The sequence below is a fragment of the Pelobates fuscus genome, chromosome 11 (genome assembly GCF_036172605.1).
Source record: "Pelobates fuscus isolate aPelFus1 chromosome 11, aPelFus1.pri, whole genome shotgun sequence".
NCBI lineage: Eukaryota > Metazoa > Chordata > Amphibia > Anura > Pelobatidae > Pelobates > Pelobates fuscus.
The window spans coordinates 91289538-91313381 of record NC_086327.1 but is presented as its reverse complement, the minus strand read 5'-3'; the positions used below and the strand labels follow the sequence as shown (position 1 = coordinate 91313381).

The 23844-nt window shown below is 43.4% G+C and overlaps 1 protein-coding gene across 2 annotated transcripts in view; it reads right to left on the bottom strand.

Annotated features, from left to right (window-relative positions):
• Positions 1-23496, bottom strand: part of KLHL21 (kelch like family member 21) — a 36145-nt gene extending 12649 nt beyond the window's left edge. Inside the window, exons 1-3 of one of the 2 annotated variants that reach the window (XM_063436807.1) lie at positions 23423-23496; positions 8705-9771; positions 181-586 (exon numbers count right to left, since the gene is read on the bottom strand). In XM_063436807.1, the coding sequence (XP_063292877.1) occupies positions 181-586; positions 8705-9743 (1445 nt within the window). In that variant the 5' untranslated portion in view covers positions 9744-9771; positions 23423-23496. Of the gene's footprint in view, positions 1-180; positions 587-8704; positions 9772-15361; positions 15489-23422 lie in introns of those variants that run through there. The other variant, XM_063436806.1, reaches the window with a different exon arrangement.
• Positions 23497-23844: the final 348 nt, after the last annotated feature.

The following is a 23844-nucleotide window of genomic DNA, read 5'->3' as shown; positions in this document are numbered from 1 at the left end:
ATTATCTTCTTCCGTTCACATGCATGATCAGCCGTATGTAATACATTAAAATTAGTGGTGAAAATCAACAGTGGACTTTACCTTTGTCACATTGTAGGATTCTCTGCAGCTTCCATGCCTACATGCGGCAATGTGGATTTTGGTTTTACATTAAAACACTGGTGTATTTTAGAAACTCACCTGACAAAATAAATAAGGCCGTTAAGTGTCACAGTTTTGGGTGCGAATGACCAAGGTGGAAGTTGCCCACAGTTGACGAGGGACCATAGATCAGTTTCAGGATCATAGCACTGCATAACCATGTTTTCTTTGCCTTCTAAGGAGCCAATAGCATATAGCTTCTCCCTGCAGGAAGTGGTCGAGCAGTTGTCCATTGGGTACAGCATGGGCCGCAGAGATTCCCATGAGTCTATGCTATGGTCATATCGTTCTGTGCTGTCCGAAGCAATAACATACAGCAGGCCTTTTAGCACAGTGGAGCTGTGGTATTCCCGTGGTTTCAGCATTGGAGACACCTCAGTCCATTCATTCACACTGGAATTGTACCTCCAAACACAATCATACAGCCTAGAGCCATCAGAACCTCCTAGAAGAGAAGAACATTTTTGATTGTTAAAAACTATTTTAAAAATGCGGTGGACATTTACATAAAAAAAAAAAAAAACAGTTGTATTTTAAGATTCCAGTATAAAGTGCTCTCCCGTTTTAATCTTAAACACGAGATCAATAGGACCCGCCACCCAACACACACAGGCCCCATTACCAAGCATCTGACCAAGCAAGTTGAGAAGATCAAAACCAACACCTGTTAAGTCTCATCTTCAGCCTATAACCTTAAGAAATCCCAGTCATAGAACATCAGTTTCGAAATTAGGTTCGTCCATGGTAAACGGTGTAAAACATTCTGTAAATATAGTCTGAAGCTCACTACTTAAACAATGTTCAGGATATGGATATGACAAAATCTAAACAATAGCTGACTTTAGTTTGTATAAAAACACAAGCCGCTAATAGTCATAGAAATGACAAATGATCATAGTTTAAAAATGCAGAGACAAATCTACATCTAGCAAATTGTTCAATCTAGTTCTACTATAAATATTAGGCAGACTCCAGAAACTGGCACAGACCCTACATACCATGAGATTATATGTTCTCATCACATTTAAAATGTGACCTCAAAACTATTTTTTAATATAATAAATCCTTTCATCAAGTATTGAAAGTAAATCCTTATATATTATATATATATATATATATATATATATAAAATAGGGAGCAAAACTCACCCCCCCCAATCCCCCCCACCAACCGTTAGTACATGACAGGGTACCGGTCAGCCATAAACATGCGCTTTGGGTCAGACAATGTTTAAACACAGATTATCCAAGGGGGGAGGCGGCAGAGCTTTCTACCACACTACACCAGATGCCATTTCGAGTAGCTCCCTACAAACTTTTATAATATGGGCGATAGTGAAACTGGCACCCATCCAGCCTCGCAAACCACCACAGCAAGCTGCATCGATAGATGCCGTTCTTTCAAGCCCAAAAGCTGCTTAAGTGGAAACGCAAATCCGGGGCCTACCTTACGCCCACGATCTCAAGGAACTCCTGTTCCGACAACCAACTGAGAGAAATAGGCTCCCTCTATCCCCCTCACTGACCGCAACTCCAGCTCATTTGCTGGCCATGGGGCGCAGATCTGAAAAACCAACAGCAGAGACATCGGTGTGATGCTGCAGCGGCCCGCGCAACCGAAGCTCGCGCCCACGCCCACAGGAGACGAGCGGGAAACAGACCACATTCCCAACCCAGAGCAGACCCCTCCGACCACAAGGGCAACACAGCCACAGCAGCTTGAATCCTCTGATGACGCGACTCCAGCCACCAAGGGAGATCTAAAACTCCTGCTAGCTAACACCCACAAGCTCTTAGCAGACGACTTGGCCCTCCTTAAGAAAGAAGTGCAAGCGGGTGAAAGCCATGGAGGAAGACGTGGTGGGGGTCAAATCTCACCTAACATCACTTCATGAAAAGGTACAACATATCCAGCAACACCAGAAACTCGTGGCACTCAAAATGGCAACCTTAGAGGACCGGCAAAGGTTCACACACATTAAAATCAGGGGAATCCCAACCGTCATCTCTGCAGAGGAGTTGCCGCACTACAAAGACGCCTTCTGACCACTATACTCCCCCACGCAGCTGTAAAGAAAATCACAATAGATGGAATCTACCGCCTCCCAACCTAAACACGCCTGAAGTCCCCTGTACCCAAAGACATAATTCTATGTTGTGTTACAGTCCAAGACAAGCTCCATATAATGGCTGTGCTTAAGGGCCAAATGCCCCTACCCTTTGAGGACTCAGAGCTCATCTTTTATCAGGACTTGTCGTGGGCCACTCTACTATGGCGCAAATCGTACGGCCCGGCTACGCACAGCAGGCATAGCCTACAGACGGGGAACAGGAGGCTCCTAGGAAGTTACCCATGCAGGGACAACACACGTTCTCACCTCAATAGATGAAGCCACTATCTTCCTGGAAGCCCTTGGCTTGTTGGACAAGACCACAAGGAGGCCTGTGAAGAATCATGGAGAGAACAGGGTCCCCGCGACCGCCTCACCTTTCATCCTGGGAACGAGTGGACTGCGGCTTCCGCTTCCATGAACACTTGCATTAACCTCGTTCTGACCATGTCGGACTACTTCCCCATAATTTTCCACACCATTACCGCTCCAACAAGATGTTATCTTTTGTTGTTATAATTTTTTATGTGTTTTCCCTTTTTAAATCAGTCACGTATACTCAGGTTTCAGGTTCCTAGGGTGCATAACTCAGATAGACGCCCAGAGACACTCCCCTAGGCAACCATACGGTCACAAGACCCCACGACCTCGAGGAACACACAAAACTGAGGACACCCCGACAGGCGCCTATAACACCCTCCTCCCCTGCAGTCCCCTTGGTTAGGGGATCTCACGCTCAATGCAGAGGCAGAGCAGGGCATTCCACACAACAGAATAGCCAACAGACCTGTCACACCTGACACGAATGCAATGTCAACAAGCCCTGCTTATACTAGACACGACCATAAACACACTAAACAAGATCAATGCCCTCAGGAGAGCAGACTACCAGCCAGACGCCCTGCTGATACAGGACACCACAGTGCCCTAGAGCTACCCCGCCTGCCCAGCATTCGCTCCACCACAACTAGCATGTTACTTAGTAGATACTAAATTCCATCACACAGGCTACATTGCTGCACAAGCAAACTATAGATAAACCCAGACCAAGATTCCTTGCACTTGACCAGAACCTCTCGGCTCCGCTGAGCCTACTCCACTGTGTAGATGTGACTAACCAAACGGTTTACTGTTCCTGTTTTTTTATTATTGAAAAATGTGCAATGTCTTTCTGTGCCATGCTACTGTTACACCACGTATACACATGCTCGTTTGAAAATATTTTGCACTACAAAATAACGAATTATTCTATAATCTTCCCTGCTTTGGTGAAGGGGTCTGAAGTGTTGCTTTAAATAACACATTTGAAAATAAATCTATATGTGACAATTTCAAAATGGTTGCCGTAGCAGTTGGCAAGCATAAGAGCAAGGAATCATAGCATGCATGTATAGTAGTAAATTATAAACATTTCACATTGCCATTGTGATCCCGCAGGAATTTACACAGTGGTGACTCAAAGCTGTACCTAAGGACCAACGTTTGGGGTGTTCACACTCTGGATGAAGATGCCAAATGTTCCCCATAGAGATGCCCTGAGCTAATGCAACTTGGTGAGGAGGTGCTGACTGGCACTTACAGCGCATGCGTAGTAGCACCCCCATTGCTTCCCTATGAAGGAAAAGCGGATTGGCTGAGATCATCACAGATTATTTCAGTCACGGGAGATGTGGCTGCAGCAAGAAGATAAGTTTAAAAAAAAAAAAAGTCACATATTACAGGGGGTGCCCATAAACCTAAACAGTCAGGAGTAGCTGTACAGTTAGAAATACAGATTTGTATTTCTAACATTAGAGTGCCCTATTTAAAAGGTTACTCCAAGCATCAAGACTAACTCAGTGATTTGAAGTGGCCATGGTGCCTTAGAAAGCTACCCAGGGTAATTCAGGCATCATACCCACTACACAGCATGCTGTAGCGTTTATGACACTTCAAGTAAACTTTTAATTATAGCATTTGAGGTCCATAGATAGCCCAATATATCCTCATATTTTTGTAACTCGTGAATGACAGCAGATGTATCCAGCATCTTCACTCACAATGTGCTACTGAAGAATAATGTGTTTTTTTACTAAACCAAAAATGGATAAGAGAATTGCAAGGTTTAATGTATTATAGCATAGAAGAAACATTTCTCCAATGTATCTAGCTCAGCAATTTTAGTTTAATAATTGCAATTATTCTGTAATTTCTCCACAATTCCCAGTTTACGCAATAATACACACACACACACACATATATATATACGGTATATATATATATATATATATATATATATATATATTTTTTTTTTTATAAACATAGAAGCAAGATATCAGCTTTAAATTGATGTGGGGAAGGAATTCGCAGTTGGAAGATGGCAGTACCAGGAACAGCACCAGGCAGAGATTCAGAATGAGAACAATCTAATTTCTAATCCGAATTTAATTTTAGATTTCAGATGACGTTCCTTTCTGTTACCCGCATGGTATTTACCAAACATATGTTATGCACACTGGGGATGGGTCTGCTTTAACATTACTGATGTACATCACAAAAATAATGCAATTAATACAAACAAAAAGGGAATCTGGCAGGAGCAAACTGTAATGGTGTATGGAAAATCATGTCATGCGAATCATTTTATGAAACAAAGACTGGAAATATTACTATGGATGCAGTTAAAATTCTATTTTATTTTATTTAACTATCCATGACAGATTAACCTCCAAAATAAAACAAAAAAAATACAACCACATGACCATTTGCAAAAAAGGAGATCTTTCTTCTTTATGGATTTCAGCAAGCACCACCTATGCCAAAATATGATGTGATCTGTCAAGGTACACAACGAGTACCGCATTTTAGAAAATAAACACTTCATTTCAGCGCAGGGGTTAAAATGGAAAGTAATGTTAATGTTTACATCAACATTAACCTTCAGAAACTATTTTCCTTTCCTTTATGCCAAGCATGTCAAACTTGCAGCCCACTATGAATATATTTGCAGCCCACCAGCCCTGGGGCCACTTTGTGCTGTGGCTGCAACCAGCCACAAGACAGGAAAGTTATTTCCTGTATGATCCTTGCATTCCCTCCCACGGCCACAAGAGGGCAGAATGGTTGTCTGTCGGCAGAGCAGGCTAGCCTGCTTCCCTCCTGCTCGCAGTGCCAGAGAAGAGTCTAGCCTGTGCAGAGAAGAGCAGAGCTGGAACTAGAGGACAGGTCATCTTAAGGTAGGGAAAGACTGCCCCGGGGGACCTTCCCGTGTAGAGTGTTAAATTGGGGAGGGGGGAAGCAGTGTATTAATTTAAGGGAGGGAGGTGCCAGTGTATTCATTTAAGGGAGGGAAGTGCCAGTGTATTCATTTAAGGGAGGGAAGTGCCAGTGTATTCATTTGAGGGAGGGGGCAGTGTATTAATTTAAGGGAGGGAGGGGGCAGTGTATTCATTTGAGGGAGGGGGCAGTGTATTAATTTAAGGGAGGGAGGGGGCAGTGTATTCATTTGAGGGAGGGGGCAGTGTATTCATTTGGGAAGGGAGGTGCCAGTGTATTAATTTGAGGGGGGAGGGCAGTGTATTCATTTGATGGCGAAAGGAGGCAGTGTATTAAATTGGAAGATGGAGTGGGCCAGTGTAATAGAGGGGGGGGGGGGGGGTGCAGTGTATTAGAGTGGTGGGAGGGGGAAGTGTATTAAATTGGGGGAGAGGGTGCAGCGTCATAATTGGGATAGGGAGTGGGCCAGTTAATTTTAGGGCCCCCACCCACCGCTCAGGGGTGGGGGCCGGGGGGGGACACTAGTTCCCCCCCCTTATTGTTAATTTTAGGGCCCCCACCCGCTGCTCAGGGGTGGGGGCTGGGGGGGGGACAGTAGGTCCCCCCCCTTATTGTTATTTTTAGGGCCCCCACCCGCCGCTCAGGGGTGGGGGCCGGGGGGGACAGTAGGTCCCCCCCCCTTATTGTTAATTTTAGGGCCCCCACCCGCTGCTCAGGGGTGGGGGCCGGGGGGGGACACTAGTTCCCCCCCCTTATTGTTAATTTTAGGGCCCCCACCCGCTGCTCAGGGGTGGGGGCTGGGGGGGGGACAGTAGGTCCCCCCCCTTATTGTTATTTTTAGGGCCCCCACCCGCCGCTCAGGGGTGGGGGCTGGGGGGGACAGTAGGTCCCCCCTATTGTTAATTTTAGGGCCCCCACCCACCGCTCAGGGGTGGGGGCCGGGGGGGACAGTAGGTCCCCCCCTTATTGTTAATTTTAGGGCCCCCCCCCTTCAACCACTATTGTGGCCAGAAAGAGTCTCTGTGGGACCTCCTCTTCGGTCTTCAGCTGTCAGCTCAAGCCACTCCCACAGCAGAGCTGACAGCCTCAGCACACAAAGCGCGTTCACAGCTCCCTTCTCCTCCGCGCCGGTCCGGTCAGCTCCCTTCTCCTCCAGTTTAAGTCTCGCGAGAGCGGGTTACCGTGGCAACACTCCGCGCGGCCGCAAGACTTGCAGTGGGACTTGACATGGGAGCTGACCGGACCGGCGCGGAGGAGAAGGGAGCTGACAAGAGCTGCAGGAAAGGTAAGTAAACGCTTCCTGCCAGCCCCCCTCCTACACAGCCCATCCACTGGACCACCAGAGAATGAGAGCCCCCCTCCCTGGCCATGTATCAAGCAGGGAGGAGGGACGAATACAAATAAACATTTAAATAATAAAATATTAATAATATTTAAAAAAAAAAAATTCAAAAATAATAAAAATGCCCACCCCCCACCAAGGCTCTGCATCACATACACAAACACACTCTGCATCACACACACACACACACACTGCATATAAATATTCAATTAATATAATTTTTGGGGATACAATTTTATTTAGAAATTTACCAGTAGCTGCTGCATTTCCCACCCTAGTCTTATACTCGAGTCAATACGTTTTCCCAATTTTGGGGGGTAAAATTAGGGGTCGACTTATACTCGAGTATATACGGTAAGTGGTTATGGGCAGAAAGATTGTCCCAATAGCAAACTATAATGTTGTGCTCGGTCAGCCCATACAAAGTCTGGTTTATGAGATGGATGACCTTCCATGGTGTCCTAAATCATAAAAACAAAATCATGTCCGATGACTGTAAATGTTGTGCCCAGCCTGCCAACACATGAGCATAGGATTGCAAAGCAAGGTGGCAGAAGTGACATTGTGCAACAGGTGAGATGGTGACTTCTCCAATACCAAAACAACTAGCATTACAGAGCACAGACATCATTGTCTAGGAATACATAAACGGTCATACACGTCCAGACCTGACATGCTGTATTACAATTCAACGGTCACACAGATATCAATGACCAGGGGATATGATGCTGTAATATGATCTCCTCTCCCACACCAATACTGTGGCCTCTTGGCATCAGGTTATAATCTCACTTATCACATCGTTACAGAAAGATACCCGACTGCAACAAAAATAACTTCCTATGATAAATATCACTTGTCATTGCCGATCACAAAGAATACTCCACTGATCGACATCCCTAGGGCAATGACATCTCACAGGTCAATTATATATCATTGCCCAGGAATGTTATACTCGCATGTGTCACACAGCCATCATTGCCCTGGCCTTCCACACCATGCTATATTGCTACCTATTATTAGATATCTTTACACAGATTATAGTACAGTGCTAGAATCTTATCGGTTACATAGATATAAATGCTAGAGAAGCAAGACTGCTAAAATTATACCCGTTACAAAAATATAACTGCCCAGACATGCCCGGCCGTTGTGATGTGACTTGTCACATTTAAGTTATTGCCCAGAGGCTGCTATGCTGCAATATAACCGATGCCCTCTTATTGATAACATTACCGAGGGGATGCTACTCTGTGTTACGTGGTCACCAGTGATATAGAGATTATGACCCAGGGATGCCATGCTGTGGTATAATGTCACATGCATGTTATGACCTAGGAATGCCATGCTGTGGTATAATGTTACATGTATGTTATGACCCATTAATGCCATGCTGTGGCATAAAAGAGACGTACTGGATAACACACTCACCAAATAACTCAGGTGCTCTGAAGCCAGGGATGGCCAGGCCTCCCTTCCAAGATATGCAGAATTAATAACAGTTCAGTCACTCCAGGATAACAAAAATAGCAGCTTTATTGTGGTGAAAACAGGAATGTTTCGACCCCACCGGGTCCTTTTCAAGCTTGATCAAGACCCAGTTGGGTCGAAATGTTGCTGCTTTTGCCTCAATAAAGCTACTATTTTTGATATCCCAGAGTGCCTGAACCGTTATTTATTATGCTGTGGTAGAATGTCACATACAGGTTATGACCCAGGGATGCCATGCTATAATGTCACATACAGGTTATGTACATGGATGGCATGCGGTGTGGTATGTTACATACATGTTATGACCCAGGGATGCCATGCTGTAATGTCCCTTGTCACAGTGTTATAATTACGAACTGACTCACCTGTCACATAGATGTCGTTGCCCAGGGCTGCCATGCTGTACCCACCTCCCAGGTGCTCGGGGAATTCAGCCAGGTACCTCCATTGCCCGGTCTGGGGGTTGTAACAGTCCACGGTAACCAGCTCATCGCAGTCCTGGTCGCAGCCGCCAATCACCACCAGGATCTCGGCCAGGCCTGTGGAGGGCCGGGGCCTCATGCGTTCGCAGGGCCTGTCGTGACGGTCGTACTCGCAGGACTGGAAGGCCCGGGCCTCTCCGATGAGCTGTAGGCAGGCCGGGCTCCGGTACACCAGTGGGTCACTCTCCACCTGGGCCAGCAGGTAGTATCGGCGGATGAAGGGCAGCCGGACATGCTGGAAGAGCTCAGGCAGGCGGTGCTGGCGGTGCGGCAGGTCGGCCTGGACCCAGCTCAGCACCAGCTGGTAGGCAGTCTCCTCCTTGTCGACGCACAGCCGGTCATCGCGCACATACTCCAGCACCCGACTCCAGGGAAGGCGCTCCAGCTCACGGGCTTGAGCTAGTGCCACCATGTGGGCCAGAATGAAGCGTTTGGTGCTCTCGGCCAGGCCCCGACACGAGTAGGCCTCGGCAAACTCCTGGATCTCCAGGCAGTTGGTGACATCCAGCTGGCGCTCCAGGTACTGGCAGCATGCCTCCTTAACAGACGGGAACTGGAAGAGGTCAGCGGCCTGCAGCAGCAGCTCCACGTTGTCCTGTGTGACTGTGACTCGGCCCGTGTAGCAGAAGTCGAGCAGCAAGCCCAGCGTGGGCCCCGTGACCTGGTGCAGCTCCACCCGCCGGGCCTGGCTCTCCCGGAGGCGGCCAGCGAACATGGCACGGAAGTAGAGTGAGGCAGCTGCCAGCACAGTACGGTGACACGGAAAGTCCTGGCCGCCCGCACTCACCGTCATGTCAAAGAACTTCTGCTCAGCCCGCAGCTCACTGATCCCCCGCAGCAAGTGCAGGGCATGAGACGGGTCATAGAAAGGCAGCGAGGAGTCGGGGGGCAGCGGACTGTCCGGGGGCATTGGGCTCTCCATGCTGAATCCGGCCTTAGTGGCTACTCATCTGCCAGGAGAGAGAAAGACAAAGAGACAGCGTGAGACCGGGGCCGGGAGGGAGATCATACAGTAGGCATGGCCACATAACTATAGTAATAGTAATCTAAAAGTAAAAATATAATAAAAATAACATTTATAATAGCCCCAGCCACATAAAAATAATAACCATCATAAAAATAAAATTTATAAAATAACCGCAGCCACAATAACGATAATAAACTAATTTATAATAACCCCAGGCACAGAATACTAACAATCTAAATATAAAATAACACCAGCCACACAACAATAATCTAAATGTGAAAACAATAACATTTATTAGAACCTCGTGGCCCCACTTAAATAAGCAGAAAACTCACCTTATTTCCAGCACTGCGTAGGTCTGCTTGCATTGGCCCCGGCCCAATCCACCACCTTGGCTGACATCAGTATTGATGATCTCAGCGAAGGAACCGGGAAGGGGTCGGAGTCAAACGCCACCCTGGCCAAACAGCATCTCCTCATAGAAATACATTGAATCAATGCATCTCTATGGGGAAAGTACAGCATCTCCATGCAGACCGGGGAGACATTGTGCATCACTGACCTAGGAAGCACCTCTAGTGGCCGTCTGAGTGACTGCCACTGAAGCTGCCCCTAGACAGCAATGTTAAACACTTTTCTCTGAAAAGGCAATGTTTAAATTAAACATTTTGCAGGGACAGGCTATACTCACCAGACTTTACTGATAAACACCCCAGCAGGTGTAAAATGCATCAAGATGATCATTTTGCCATTTAAAAAAAAAAAAAGAACTGTCAATTGCCAGTTTGTTGTTTTTTATATTGCTTGCTTATCCTTATATTTAACAGATCTGTATTTGCATGCACGCAAGTACAGCATTGAGGTCTATGGAGGATCCTGCAAGATCTTCCACAGGCCAAGTCTTGCGATTCACGAGAAGACAACACAATTCCCATAGCCTTTGCTAGTGATAACTGAAAAATGCCAAACTTGATGGTATATTTTTTATAAGACAAGATACTTTGTCTCATGATATCTTTTGACTGCACAGAAACTCCAATGCAGTTATTGTGAATATTTTATAAAGATTCTGTTGATCAAATACTTAAGATTGACAGAGTGGCTATAAAGACAAGGGATCATGCTCAGTATGAAGTATTGACAACTGTTCATGAAATGGCGCCCTTGCATAACAAACAATTACACTGTTTAGTAGAAAGGGGCGTGCTAATGAGAACACATTTGGAATGAGAAGGCCTTTATACATCTAGCAATGTAATTTGAGTTTGGGCATAAAGTAGCATCATGGTGTAATAGTCAACAAATGTAAAATCAAGTCAGTGCAAGTCAAAGATGACACATATTATTGTATTACAACGCCATTCTTTCCACATTTATAATCAAGTATATTTTTAGTTTGTTCCTTCCTTCAAATCCATAATTGCATTTTCTAGCAACTCCAACTTCAACAAATGCAAGCACTTTTTTGAGAAACTGCCTGACAGCCACTAGAGGCGCTTCCCGGAGTTTACCGACTCTAAGTCACCTGACACTGGCGGTTTTCACGCACTGCAAGAGGACATTCAGTGTCAGAAAAATCTCTATAGCAAAGCAATGATTCAATGCTTTCCTTTGGGAAGGGCCTAGTGCGTTTGCAGCGTGTGCGCTTTAGATAACCCTGTCAGAGGAGCCGGGGCAATGACCCAGCGCCGAGGGACATCGGCAGTGCTACCAGGTAAGTGAAGCAAGGGTTTTTAACCCTTATGTTCGACGGGGGTAGGAGGGGACCCAAAGAGCACTATAGTTTAAAGAATGTTTAATTTGACCCTTTTGTTATGTATTCCATTTACACAATTTGAAAGTTAGAAGTCTAAAAAAAAAAAAAAACAAAGTGCGTAGATGTATATTTGCCATTTGTACACAGACCTTTAGTCATTGCATTATTGAAGCAAGATATTAAAATGTAGAGGGATGTAGTCACTGTCATGCCAAAGCATGAGTTGGCATTTGATATATGTTATGAGTTGTTTGTGTCAACCTTGGGGTAACATTTATTGTAGGCTTTGATCTTACACCAGGCCTAAGCCAACTACTAGATAACCATCACCAGAGCTGGACATAGGGCATCGTAAAAGTTATTGGTGCATATGCTCTGACTTTGGAGTCTTCAAGGGATAATGTAATTTAAGAAAATATGGAGTGGGCAATAAACTGCCAGGAAAAAAAACTCTGATCCACCCAGGGGCAGGGGCGTATTAGCCGCGAGGCAAACAAGGCATTTGCCTTGGGCGGCATTTTCCAGGGGGCGGCAAAAGACGCCGCCCCCAAATGCCTTGTTAGCCTTGCGGCTAACAGACATGCTGGGCTGGTTGCTGGGCGGCCGGCGAGGGAGCTCTTCCCCTGAGCTCTCTGCTCAGCTCCCTCGCGCGCCGCCCGCAGAGTGAGACTGGAAGCCGGAATATGACGTCATATTCCGGCTCCGCCTCCCAGCCTCACTCTGCGGAGGCGCGCGAGGGAGCTGAGCAGAGAGCTCAGGGGAAGAGCTCCCTCGCCGGCCGCCCAGCCTGCCCGACAGTGCCGTCCTGCAGCCACTGGACCACCAGGGAATGAGAGAACCCCCCCACCCCCAGCATTCCCAAAGGTAGGGAGGCGGGGGGGGGGGAGTAAATAAAAAAAATTAAAAAAAATGTGTTAATGTGAGTGTGTGTCTCTGACTGTGTGTGTCTGATAGTGTGTGTGTGTCTGTTAGTGTGTGTGTGTCTGTTAGTGTGTGTGTGTGTCTGTTAGTGTGTGTGTGTGTCTGTTAGTGTGTGTGTGTGTCTGTTAGTGTGTGTGTGTGTCAGTTAGTGTGTGTGTGTGTCAGTTAGTGTGTGTGTGTGTCAGTGTGTGTGTCAGTGTGTGTGTGTCAGTGTGTGTGTGTCAGTGTGTGTGTGTCAGTGTGTGTGTCTGTTAGTGTGTGTGTGTGTCCGACTGTGTGTGTTTGTTAGTGTGTGTGTGTGTGTCCGACTGTGTGTGTTTGTTAGTGTGTGTGTGTGTCCGACTGTGTGTGTCTGTTAGCTAGTGTATGCGTATCTGTCAGTGAATGTGTGTGTATTTAGAAGGCGGGGCAGGGGGGAAGGGTTGGGTGGGGGTGGCGCGCGCGGGGGGGGGGGGTCTGAGTTTTGTCCTGCCTAGGGCAGCACAAAACCAAGATACACCACTGCCCAGGGGTCTGTCCATTTAGAAACAACTTGTTTTAAGGTATATATTGAGGATGTTGAATTTTCCAATTAGAGATTTTTCTTTTTAACAACTACTTGGAGAACTTTAACATCAGAATCTTCCACAAGAATTATATACAAGCAGTAAATATCTCTCTTGTGTTTTCTCCAATTTTATTTTATGGGCTGTTTTGCAATTTGTTATCTGTATTTATGTACACAGCACTGTGAATCATTTTTGTCAGATTAAATGTTTACTTAATTGTTCTCTATGAGCTCACTCTTCTGAGGAAAGCTCATGTAAACACATTACCAAAAAGGGTTAATTATATAGGTCTGATCAGTAAAGTAAGATTGTGATACTATAATTCTACTGTGTGTGGGGTAACAGAAGACGCCCGGATATAAAGTCTTGGTGGTGGCAGTAAAGTGTTTACTAGGGTATTGGTGTAAAAGGTATTGCAGGGGTTAATTTAGTGGTTAAAGGGACTAGCAACAGGTAACCAGGGGTCTGGTGTCATTAAAGGACCCCTATAGGCACCCAGACCACTTCAGCTTAATGAAGTGGTTTGGGTGCCTGGTCCAGCTAGGTTTAACCCTTTTTGCTGTAAACATAGCAGTTTCAGAGAAACTGCTATGTTTACCTATGGGTTAATCCAGCCTCTAGTGGCTGTCTCATTGACAGCCGCTAGAGGCGCTTCCGCGCTTCTCACTGTGATTTTCACAGTGAGAAGACGCCAGCGTCCATAGGAAAGCATTGAGAATGCTTTCCTATGGACTGATTGAATGCGCGCGCGGCTCTTGCCGCGCATGCACATTCAGCTGATGACGGAAGAAGAGGGAGGAGAGTCCCAGCAGCGAGGGAGCCTGGCGCTGGAGAAAGGTAAGATTTTAACCCCTTCCTCTCTCCAGAGCCCGGCGGGAGGGGGACCCTAAGGGTGGGGGCACCCTCAGGGCACTATAGTGCCAGGAAAAGGAGTATGTTTTCCTGGCACTATAGTGGTCCTTTAACCATTTTACCAATAGCCCACGCTCTTGACAGTCACTATCCAAGAATGTGTGGCGATTTAACAAAGAAGGCTATTGGATAAATTCCGAATTGGATAAATTCAGAATTGCAAAATGTATGCTAATGTACCGAACTGTAAATCTTGCCATTTACTTTTTTTATTCAAGATCTAGCAGGGATCCAGGGGTCAGCAACCTCTGGTGGAGTGGCCTTTGCATGCAACACATGGCTGCCAGACCTAAAAAAAGTTTGTAGAGATCTGAGGATCTCTCATGGGGCTGACCTGAAGAGAGGTCCCAGTAGGACTTCAGATATTTACTAACACCTGATTGTAGCAGGTGTTGAGGGGCAGACCTCAAAATCTCTCGAGGCAGCACTGGTAGGAACTGATCTGAGATCACTTCTTACCAGGATTTGTAAAGAAGAAACTGTGCGTGAGGATAGAAGCCCACAAAAACACTGGTCTTCAATTGTACCTGGCCAGCCTGGTCCCCACTGGACCCTAGTAAAGCCAATCTCCTGCCACCAACTGATAATCAAAATGGAGGGTGGCAACAAATGACAGCATTGCCAATGGGTGTGAGTCTTGCAGTTTGTTTGGCATTGTGTGTGTGAGTAGCAGTGTCTGTGAATCTAACAGCTTGTTTGTGTGTTTAGCATTGTGTTAATGTGTGTCCTAGCAGTATGCATTGGAGGGGTACCACGAATACAGCAACTGCTCTCACACTCTCACACTCTCACACACACACACACACATTACAAAACAGCCCACATGTGCACTAATACAACCCTAAAAAAACAGCTGCAGCACCCATGCATAACACAAGCGACGCGCACACACACGTTAGTTTAAAAAATAAATAAATAGGACCAGCATGCAAAGGGACTTCAAAGTATTGTTTTAGCAACATACTGCTAAAAGGTTACCAACCCCTGATCTAGTGAATAAACCCCCAAGGGATCGAAATGTTTAACAGCCATGTTGGAGAATGTTTTTAATACGGTTCCTTTCAACTAAAATGTGAAAGCCTCTTTAAATTCTCCACATTTACTATTTCAGTGAATAAAGACCAGGAGCATTAGAGAATCTCCCCTATTTGCCTAAAAAAAATAAAAATAAAAATTCTAATTTCCTTGTCAATTCTCCAAAATTCTCAGTTTAGTGAACAAACCCAAGAGCATCTGAACACAAAAATACACAAGGCCTCAGCACACACTGTTCTGATCTAGCAGTCACATGCTTTTCCTTAGGAGTACATACACACTGTAGACAGGCAGGGAATTTGGCATTCTGGGTGTGCACTCAAGCCGTACTGATCAGACAGAATGTTCATACAAATATTGCCGCTCTATCTAGCCATTCAATTGGTTTAAAGCTCACTGACCTGTGGCTTGTAAAGAGAAATGGGGAAGAATTCAGCTACAGCTCTCCAGGCACAAAGCCGGTCCTTGTCCTAGGAGATCTAGCAGTGAGCGTGTTCCATCACCAGCTCACTGGAATACTGGGCTCACTGCAGCTGTTCGCATTGGGAATTCCAAAGGTTCCACCCAGTGGGCTGCTCCCATGCACACGTGTCTCAGACTGCAGCCAGACACTGACCCCATTGAGCTCAACCCCCTGGGCCAGGGGCTGACTCACACTGCAGCAAGTGACAGGAACATTCTTAACCCTTAAGGCGGTGTTCGGAGTAAGAACAATAACCTCTTTGAAACACTCAGAGAGTGCTAGAAAGACAAAATTCAAAGCACTTCCCTCACCATTTTTTCTACAAATTGACCCAAGATGCAGCGTGTCTAGACCCCAGAATAAAGAGCGTATTGGATGAATATATAGAATGTAAGCTTGTTTGAGCAGGGCCCTCAATTCCTGTGCGTCCAGCTCGTCTTGTTGCAATTAAATGTCTGTTAGTCCACCTATTGTACAGCGCTATAGAACTTGTTGGCGCTCTATTAATAATAAATAGACTGGGCAAGGTGGAGGAACAGAAAGCTCCTCCTTATTCCTTGACGCCAAGTCTGGTGAAGTGAAAGTTAATAATTGATGGATGGGTGAGAGAGAGAGAGAGAGAAAAAAAATTCCAAAAAAAAAACAGGCCCAAGGTATCTGTGTGGTCGAGCGAGGTCATGTTTCTAATGCATGCAAAGAGAGAGTTAAACAGCTAGTGCCTAATCTAACTTCAACCCTTGCAGTGCTGGGTTAAACACGTTCAATGGTTCAGATTCCATAGTATGGAATAAGACGCTTTGCACTGACCCGGCTAGTTATAAAATGCGTAGAGCTTAAACCTGGGGATATATTGTCTGCAGATTTACACAAAAAATAAATTTAAAAAAAGCTGAACAGTTTAACCCAGTGGTTCCCAAACCAGCAACAGTAGAAATGTTATGTATTTCCATTTTTTATTCCAATGGTTATACTGACAAAGCCTGAACTGCGGATTTATGGGGCCGTATGCTCTGAGCTGGCAAAATGGTCCAATCATAATTTTTTACATATATGTTTATAATTTTAAACTGTAATGTTGATATTGAAATAAAAGCTAGGTAAAGCTCCATGAGTGCAGACCATTTATGGATTACGAAGTACTGCAGGTACAGCACCAGGCACAAGTATTTTGACTCCCATGAGTGCAAGCCGATTATGGAATATTATATAATTTGTTGTTTTTTTGTATTTTTTAGACTTGTTTTGCAGTACATAACTATGGACATACATTTTTAATAGAATACACACATGCTCTATGTACATACTAGCATTTTAGAAAATGGACAGTTTTATTCACTTATTAAACCTGGAGCCACTAAGGTAATATACTACAAATGGGAAGGTATCTGCTTAGCTGTAAACAAGAAGTGCAACATTTGGCTATGATAAGACAATGTGACAAAACTTGCAACCTATGCATGTATATATGTCAGCATTAATATGCATTGCTAGATTAGTCTTGAAAACAACAAATGTAGTTTGTGGATTGTGAAAATTAGCTCAAATAAACAAGTTAGAATTATTTATCCAAAGAATATGCAGTATACATGTTAGATTAACTGAAGTAGTGTAGCAACACCAAGAACTTCCTACTGCCTGTATATGGTCAGTGTTGATGGCTTCCTGATCTACCCACACATTTATACATTAGCAACAAGTGTGCCTTGCTTTTCACACCTTCTACAACGATGAATCAGGTTTTAAACGTTACGAAATGCATGAAGGATATCAGAAAAGTACATGTCGGAGTGTACTGTTCTGCGATTTATACACAGGAAGACAATTTGTATTTAAATAGGAAATGGCACGTTTGAGTGGAGGCATAGTCTAGATCAGGCATAGGCAACCTTCGGCACTCCAGATGTTTTGGACTACACCTCCCATGATGCCTTGCCAGTATTATGGGTGTAAGAGCATTGTGGGGGATGTAGTCCACAACATCTGGAGTGCCGAAGGTTGCCTATCCCTGGTCTAGATGTTCTCTGAAAATTATATACTTGTTATATTTAGCCCACTAAATAATTAGATTTGTTTAACATGTCTGTGGCAAGTTATTTACGGATTGCCGCTTCCCAATCTTTAATATAGTTTCTTATTCTCGGTTTGAAAGTAGCTTCTAATGCCCTCGAGCTTTTTATTCCCAGGTTAAAACCTACTGCAGAGGAGGAGGTGACCAGCAGACTCCAGGCACGTTAACTTCTGTGTCAGGGCACTTCTGGTACTATAACCACTACAGTAGGAGAATTCATTTAAGTCAACTAAAATAAAATCTTATTATTAAGACGATAACGATAACAGACAGGCGTTTATGCTCTAATGATTAAGTATTTACAAATGACAAATCTCCTCTAAACCTTATTTTATACCTTCTACAAACAGTCCGCTTACCACCGATATACTTGCGAAATGAGAGAGAGAGAGAGAGAGATCTTATACGGACTAGACATGCATGGTTGCACGTGACAGGGCCAGTGTATGTCTGACATAAGCAGAAAGGTGGAGTGTGGGTTGTGACAGTCACTACGCTTTAGTCAGCTGACATGTCACTGTTCAGGAATTCACAGAGCTGAAAATATAATCTTTAGGAGCATTGCGTAGTATACTGGAAAGTTTAGTCACAATCTGAGCTTCGTCCAGTGTCTCTGAGCTGCAACTTTATTTAGAATGTTAATTCAGTTCTATTTCTAAACTGCTGGTGGTAACCTCAGTATCTATATAAAACCCTTTTAGATTTAGTTACATGTGTTAGGGCAACAGATTTGTTGAAATATTTCATCTGATCGTTTTTATTAAATTTTTTTCGCCCACTGCTGGAAACCAATGCTTGCATCAGACACTAGCACCCATAAAATCCCATGCTCACAGTTGTACAGGCATCCCTATTAAAATAATAATTAAAGGACCACTAAAGGCAATCAGATGACATCATCTCAATAAAAGGCCTGGGTGCAGCTTCCCTGTAGTTTTAGTAGTTACACACCTCTAGTGGCAATCTTCCAGACAACCACTAGAGGTGCTTCTGCAAGAACATCTCAGAAACTAGCATTTTTGGATGAGAGTGTGGCACTCACCGCGCATCAGCTCTGCAGCCTTTGCAAGCCGTTCCCTGTTTCCTGTTTCCCCATCTAAGACTTTCTAAAGCTGTCCAATCACAAACTTCTCAATGAAAAGTCTTTGCAAGACTCTGGGCAATTGCTACCTCTTGGGTTTATCTCCACTGAGTTAACCAAACCAGGAAGTAACAGGACCTGTTGTCTGATTGACAGCAAGGAGGTGTAACCACATTCATTGATAAAAGTGCCAATTTCTACTTAAATCTGCAATTTTTTTTGTAAAAGAAAAAGAAAAAGAAAAGTAGGACATCACCCGAGCAAGAGAACTCTGAAGTTTATTTGTAGTGCAGGGGTCAAAACTTTCACTCTTGTATTTAGATTGCTCTAACTATACAGGACGTCATTGCAAGTTACGTGTAGCTGGAGTGAGTTAAAATTACTGGTAATGAGGAAGGGGTGGGGATTGCGCTACTTCTACTTGCAATGGGAATGTGATGCAATGGGGAGAATGAACTACTACTAATTGCAAAGTGGAGAGAAGGGGAAGAACGAAAGTGAACTAAAACCGGCGAATGGCTGCTTTTACACAAATACATCACAGCATTTTCATACAATGCACACAAAAAAAAGTGTGACCTGTATTTTTATTATATTTAACTTTTTCCAAGTTATTTTAATATATTCAATAAACTGGCATTTTTTATATGAAGTGATCCAGTTTTATGCTTCAGTTTTCCAGCGATATATTGTTTCCATTTTTATTGCCTAAAGCTAACAGTTCCTTGTACTGTATAGCTTATTTGTTACTTCTATCTTTTACATAGTATATTATTTGCAACAGGTATCATTTATCCCTCATGTTGTTTGGGATATAGACACCAGTTTCATACATATTTGTTGGTCATCCAGCAGAGAATTTGGTCTCTCATTTTTACCTTTTTGTATTTATATATATATATATATATATATATATATATATATATATATATATATATATATATATATATATATATATATATTTTTTTTTTTCTATTTATCACCCCCCTATATAGCACTGCTTTGCATGTTTGCACATTCTTAAAGGATATTTAAAGGCATAGCAGCATTCTTTTTGCACATTTAAAGGGATATTCCGTTTATTTGAGATCTCCACTCATAGCACCTTTATTCACATTTTTGCACATTTATAGGGATACTTTGTCTATTCCAGATTTAAAGGCATAGTACCACATATTGATATTTTTTTATATTTTTATTCTCTATTTAGTAGTATTTTAGCCATTAGTCACCAAGCCAGCTCCTGGTATTCCCACTCTTCTAGAGAGTTTTTTTCCCACAAATAAAACCATACATGTCCCTTCGTGCTGGTTCAGGCTCCATCTCCACTCTCCTCCACCAACTTCAGCCCACAGGGAGACCTAATGTGCATGTGTGGCGATCGCCAGGCTCACATTAGGACTTCCCCCATAGGAAAGCATTGTAAAATGCTTTACTATGGTTCTTTGGGTGACGCTGGCTGGATGTCCTCATGCAGAGCGTAAGGACGACCACTGTCAGATGACCAAAAGTCGTCTAACCACCCGGAAGTAGACAGCCACTAGATGCGGAGTTAACACTCCAATATAATAAGTGCAGTTTCTCAAAAACTGCAATAAATTACCCATGCAGGGTTGAGGGGACTGGGACTACAGTGTCCCTTCAAGGATTGATATTTTAAGTCCTATTCCCCAGTTATTACAGTGCGAAGGTTTTGATAAAAACTGGTGGCTTACTTGCACACAAAGCCTACCTCCTCGGCTTAAGACTTAATATTAGAAGGTTTCACTTTCCTCATTATGCTTTCAAAAATACTTGTATGGATAAGCAGTATTCAGCCACACTGAGCTGCTGTTAACTGCTGGCACCGAATCGACTTACACTCTTTACAGAGTTCACAGCAATTTGGGTGGTCCAATTCTGCTTACCCATACAAATTCACCCATAAACACTGCAATAAGCAGCCGTGAATACTGTGCTTGGATTGCCCCGTTTACGGATCTGAAAACTTGAGACAGCTGGAAGGTGCTTGGGGGAAAAAAAACGAAACTATAAAACATACGTGAAAAACATATTTCTGTAATCAGGGACTATATACACTTTAACAAAATTATAGAGGAGCATCTTGGTTCAAAACACATCCAATCAAAACACACAGGATAAGAACAAACTGTGTACATTTTAGGTGCAAATTCCCCCCCCCCCCATGTACTGCTATAAGGCCTGTAATATAAAAAGGCTCACGCTGCAGTACCCCCGAGTATGGGCCTGACCAAATACAGGCATGCTTCATGTATTAGATATTTAAAAGAAGGTTTGGACTCCTTGATTAGGAGATTTTTAAGTTATGCGGTGATTCAGGATTTAAACAGCACCATATGCTGCTATGAATCTTTGTTTAAATAAATTGTAAGCTTAGCCACTAGAGGCACCAGAAAATCACTTCTTAAAGGCACAGGATTTAAAAAAAAAAAAAAAAGCTTTACGATTCTAAATAGTGCAGCATTATTAGCGCTGCAACAATTTATATTTTACTACATGCTATTAATGCATTGTTGTGATAACACATAAAATGCATAAAAAAATCAATACAAAAAAAACGCGATAATATAACATAAGCACTTAACAGGCACTAAACTGTTAAAGTGGATCATGGAGTATTTGGAATGAAAAAGAAAAACAAAACAAAACATCATGTTGAAAACCGTGGCAAGATTTCTTCACAGCTTCCATTTAAAGTGATGGGGTTCCATTCAGAATACTACCAATAGCAAAGAACTGACAAGAGAAATGAAACTTTAAGGTTAAAATAGCAGTGATCAAGTGCAGTGATGAGGATGTTGGCATGCTGGAGAGGTGAGTTACTTCTTAATATCTACGAAAGCAACTGTATATATATATATATATATATATATATATATATAAAATGTATCGTTATGACAAAATTATGTTTGATTAGGATTTGTTCTACATTAGGCTGTGATGACAGATTCACTTTATAGGACCACTATAGACACCCAAAAAAAATCAATTGAGAAATGCTGTGAAAATCAATTGAGAAATGCTTTTCTATGGACTGATTGAATGCACACGCGGCTCTTGCCGCGCATGCGCATACAGAGGGTGACGTCGGAAGAGGAAGGAGAGTCCCCAGCGCCGAGGGAGCCTGGCGCTGGAGAAAGGTAAGCATTTTGATGCATACTCTTGTAGTATCATTGAAAGTATTTAGCTTTTTTGATTATTCTCTCTCTCTCCAATGCAAAAACATTAAAGAAGTATTATGTTTAGGAAATAAAATTGGCCCAGCAAGCAAATCTGGTAAATTTCAATGTGTAAAAACTGAAAAAAGATTTCATTCATATTAAAAAGGAAACTATAGTGTCCCCCGGTCACCCCCACTTTCCTCACAACAGCCAGAAGACAGCTAGCTAGAGGTGGAGTTATTAAAAACTGCAGTAATGTACACTGCAACCAGACCACTTCAATGAGAATACAGTTCTGCTACTTTCCCACATGTCTATTTGCTGTCTCACTCAATACCCTTCCTATTGTGTTTTTATACCCCACCTCCTCTAGACTGTAAGCGCGTTTGAGCAGGGTCCTCATCTACCTCATCTCAATTCCCCTTTTATTGTAAAGCACTGCGGAATAAGAAGAAGGAGAACGGAGGGTCTTCCGGGGGCCCAGAGTCCACCCCCATCTCGGCCACATTGATAACGTGGGATTAACAGTGTCAATTTCATCTGACCTAAACTGCAGTGATTGGCAGAAGTTGGTTAGGCCAGTATTGTCAGCCAATCAATGGTGCCCATTTTTTGCCAAATTTAGGCATACAGGAAAAAAGGCCATGCTCAAACAAACTTACAGTCTAAACCAGGGTTCTCCAAACTCTGGCCCTCAAGATGGTGCTGAACTACAACATGCATGATTCTTTGAATGAAATAGCCAGAGAATCATGCGAGTTGTAGTACAGCAACATCTGGAGGGCCAGAGTTTGGAGAACTCTGTACGAACATGGGGTATAATTAATTCTATAAGTTACATATAAAAATGACGTAAACCATATAGCATATGTTTCTTCAAATTTTTAATTTGCGGACAAAAGGAACCTAGGACCTGTCTATTGCTAACCAGGTTTGAAATATATTTGCATTTAAAAGTATATAAATCGCAATATATGTAACAAATGTTGACCCCCTCTTTATACACTACGGGTTTATGTACTAAAGTACGAACTATAATTTAAAAAAATGACAAAATTCTCCAACTCAGGACTCTGCTACGCTCAAATTTGGCCATTTCAGCCTCCATTTAACAGTTCTGCTTTTAAGTACCACAATGCACAACTAAAACCACAAGTATATTGTCCTTCTGTATTTAGCATCAAGACTCTGGCTGTGTTATTACTATGTATAGCAACAAAAAATTAAGTCGGGGGGGTACCATGGAAGCCAATTACCAAAAACAAGATTTATTTTATATAATAAAACGTTAATACTCAGGCTGCAAAACCTGCAGTTTTATGAGAATTATAATCCAAAGACCAATTACAAAGAAATGGCCAAAAGGTATTTTTTCTCAGCTGAGTTAGAATGCCTTGCCATCCAAAGCATGATGAGAGTAGTACTTCTCAAATAGCTGGGGGTGTGGCTAAGGGTGTTAAGAATTGTAGTCCAGCCCCAGTTTGAGGAGAGGCACACAGCATAATCTAGTTTGGTTGAACATTTTATTAAACATCTGAAGATCCAGCCACCAGGAAGTGTATACACAACCCACAAGCCTATTAGCATTTTCTAGGCTTGCTATTCACAAAGCACAATAAGCCAATATACATAGAATGTTACAGAGTTCCACTGATTCCTAAATGAAACATACTCACTCCCAGCAAGCAGCCCTTCACCTCAGCTAGGTTACAGCAATGTGCTCACATTCCTTGCTCTCAAAGCTATTTCTGAGGCAGGGGACTGCTGTTGCTAGGCTTGGGTCACTGCATTATCAACCACTATAGGGGTGGAAGTTTTAGGTATTTAATGTTTGCACTAAATGATTTTTACTGATGAAAACTATGCATGTGCATTCCAAGTTATTTTATTGCAATTTGAAAAGAGGGTTAATAATATCAATTTATGATTGAAGTATGCTTTGTTTCACAGAGGTTATTTGGTTTGATCCCCCCTCCTCTGTAGGAAACCACATGCCTGGAGCCATGCTGAATGAACAGCATTGTCCTGGTATGCAGAAAGAGCTCTATAACTGGAGAGGCAGCCCTGTGTGTGTCAGTGCTGTGTTCATT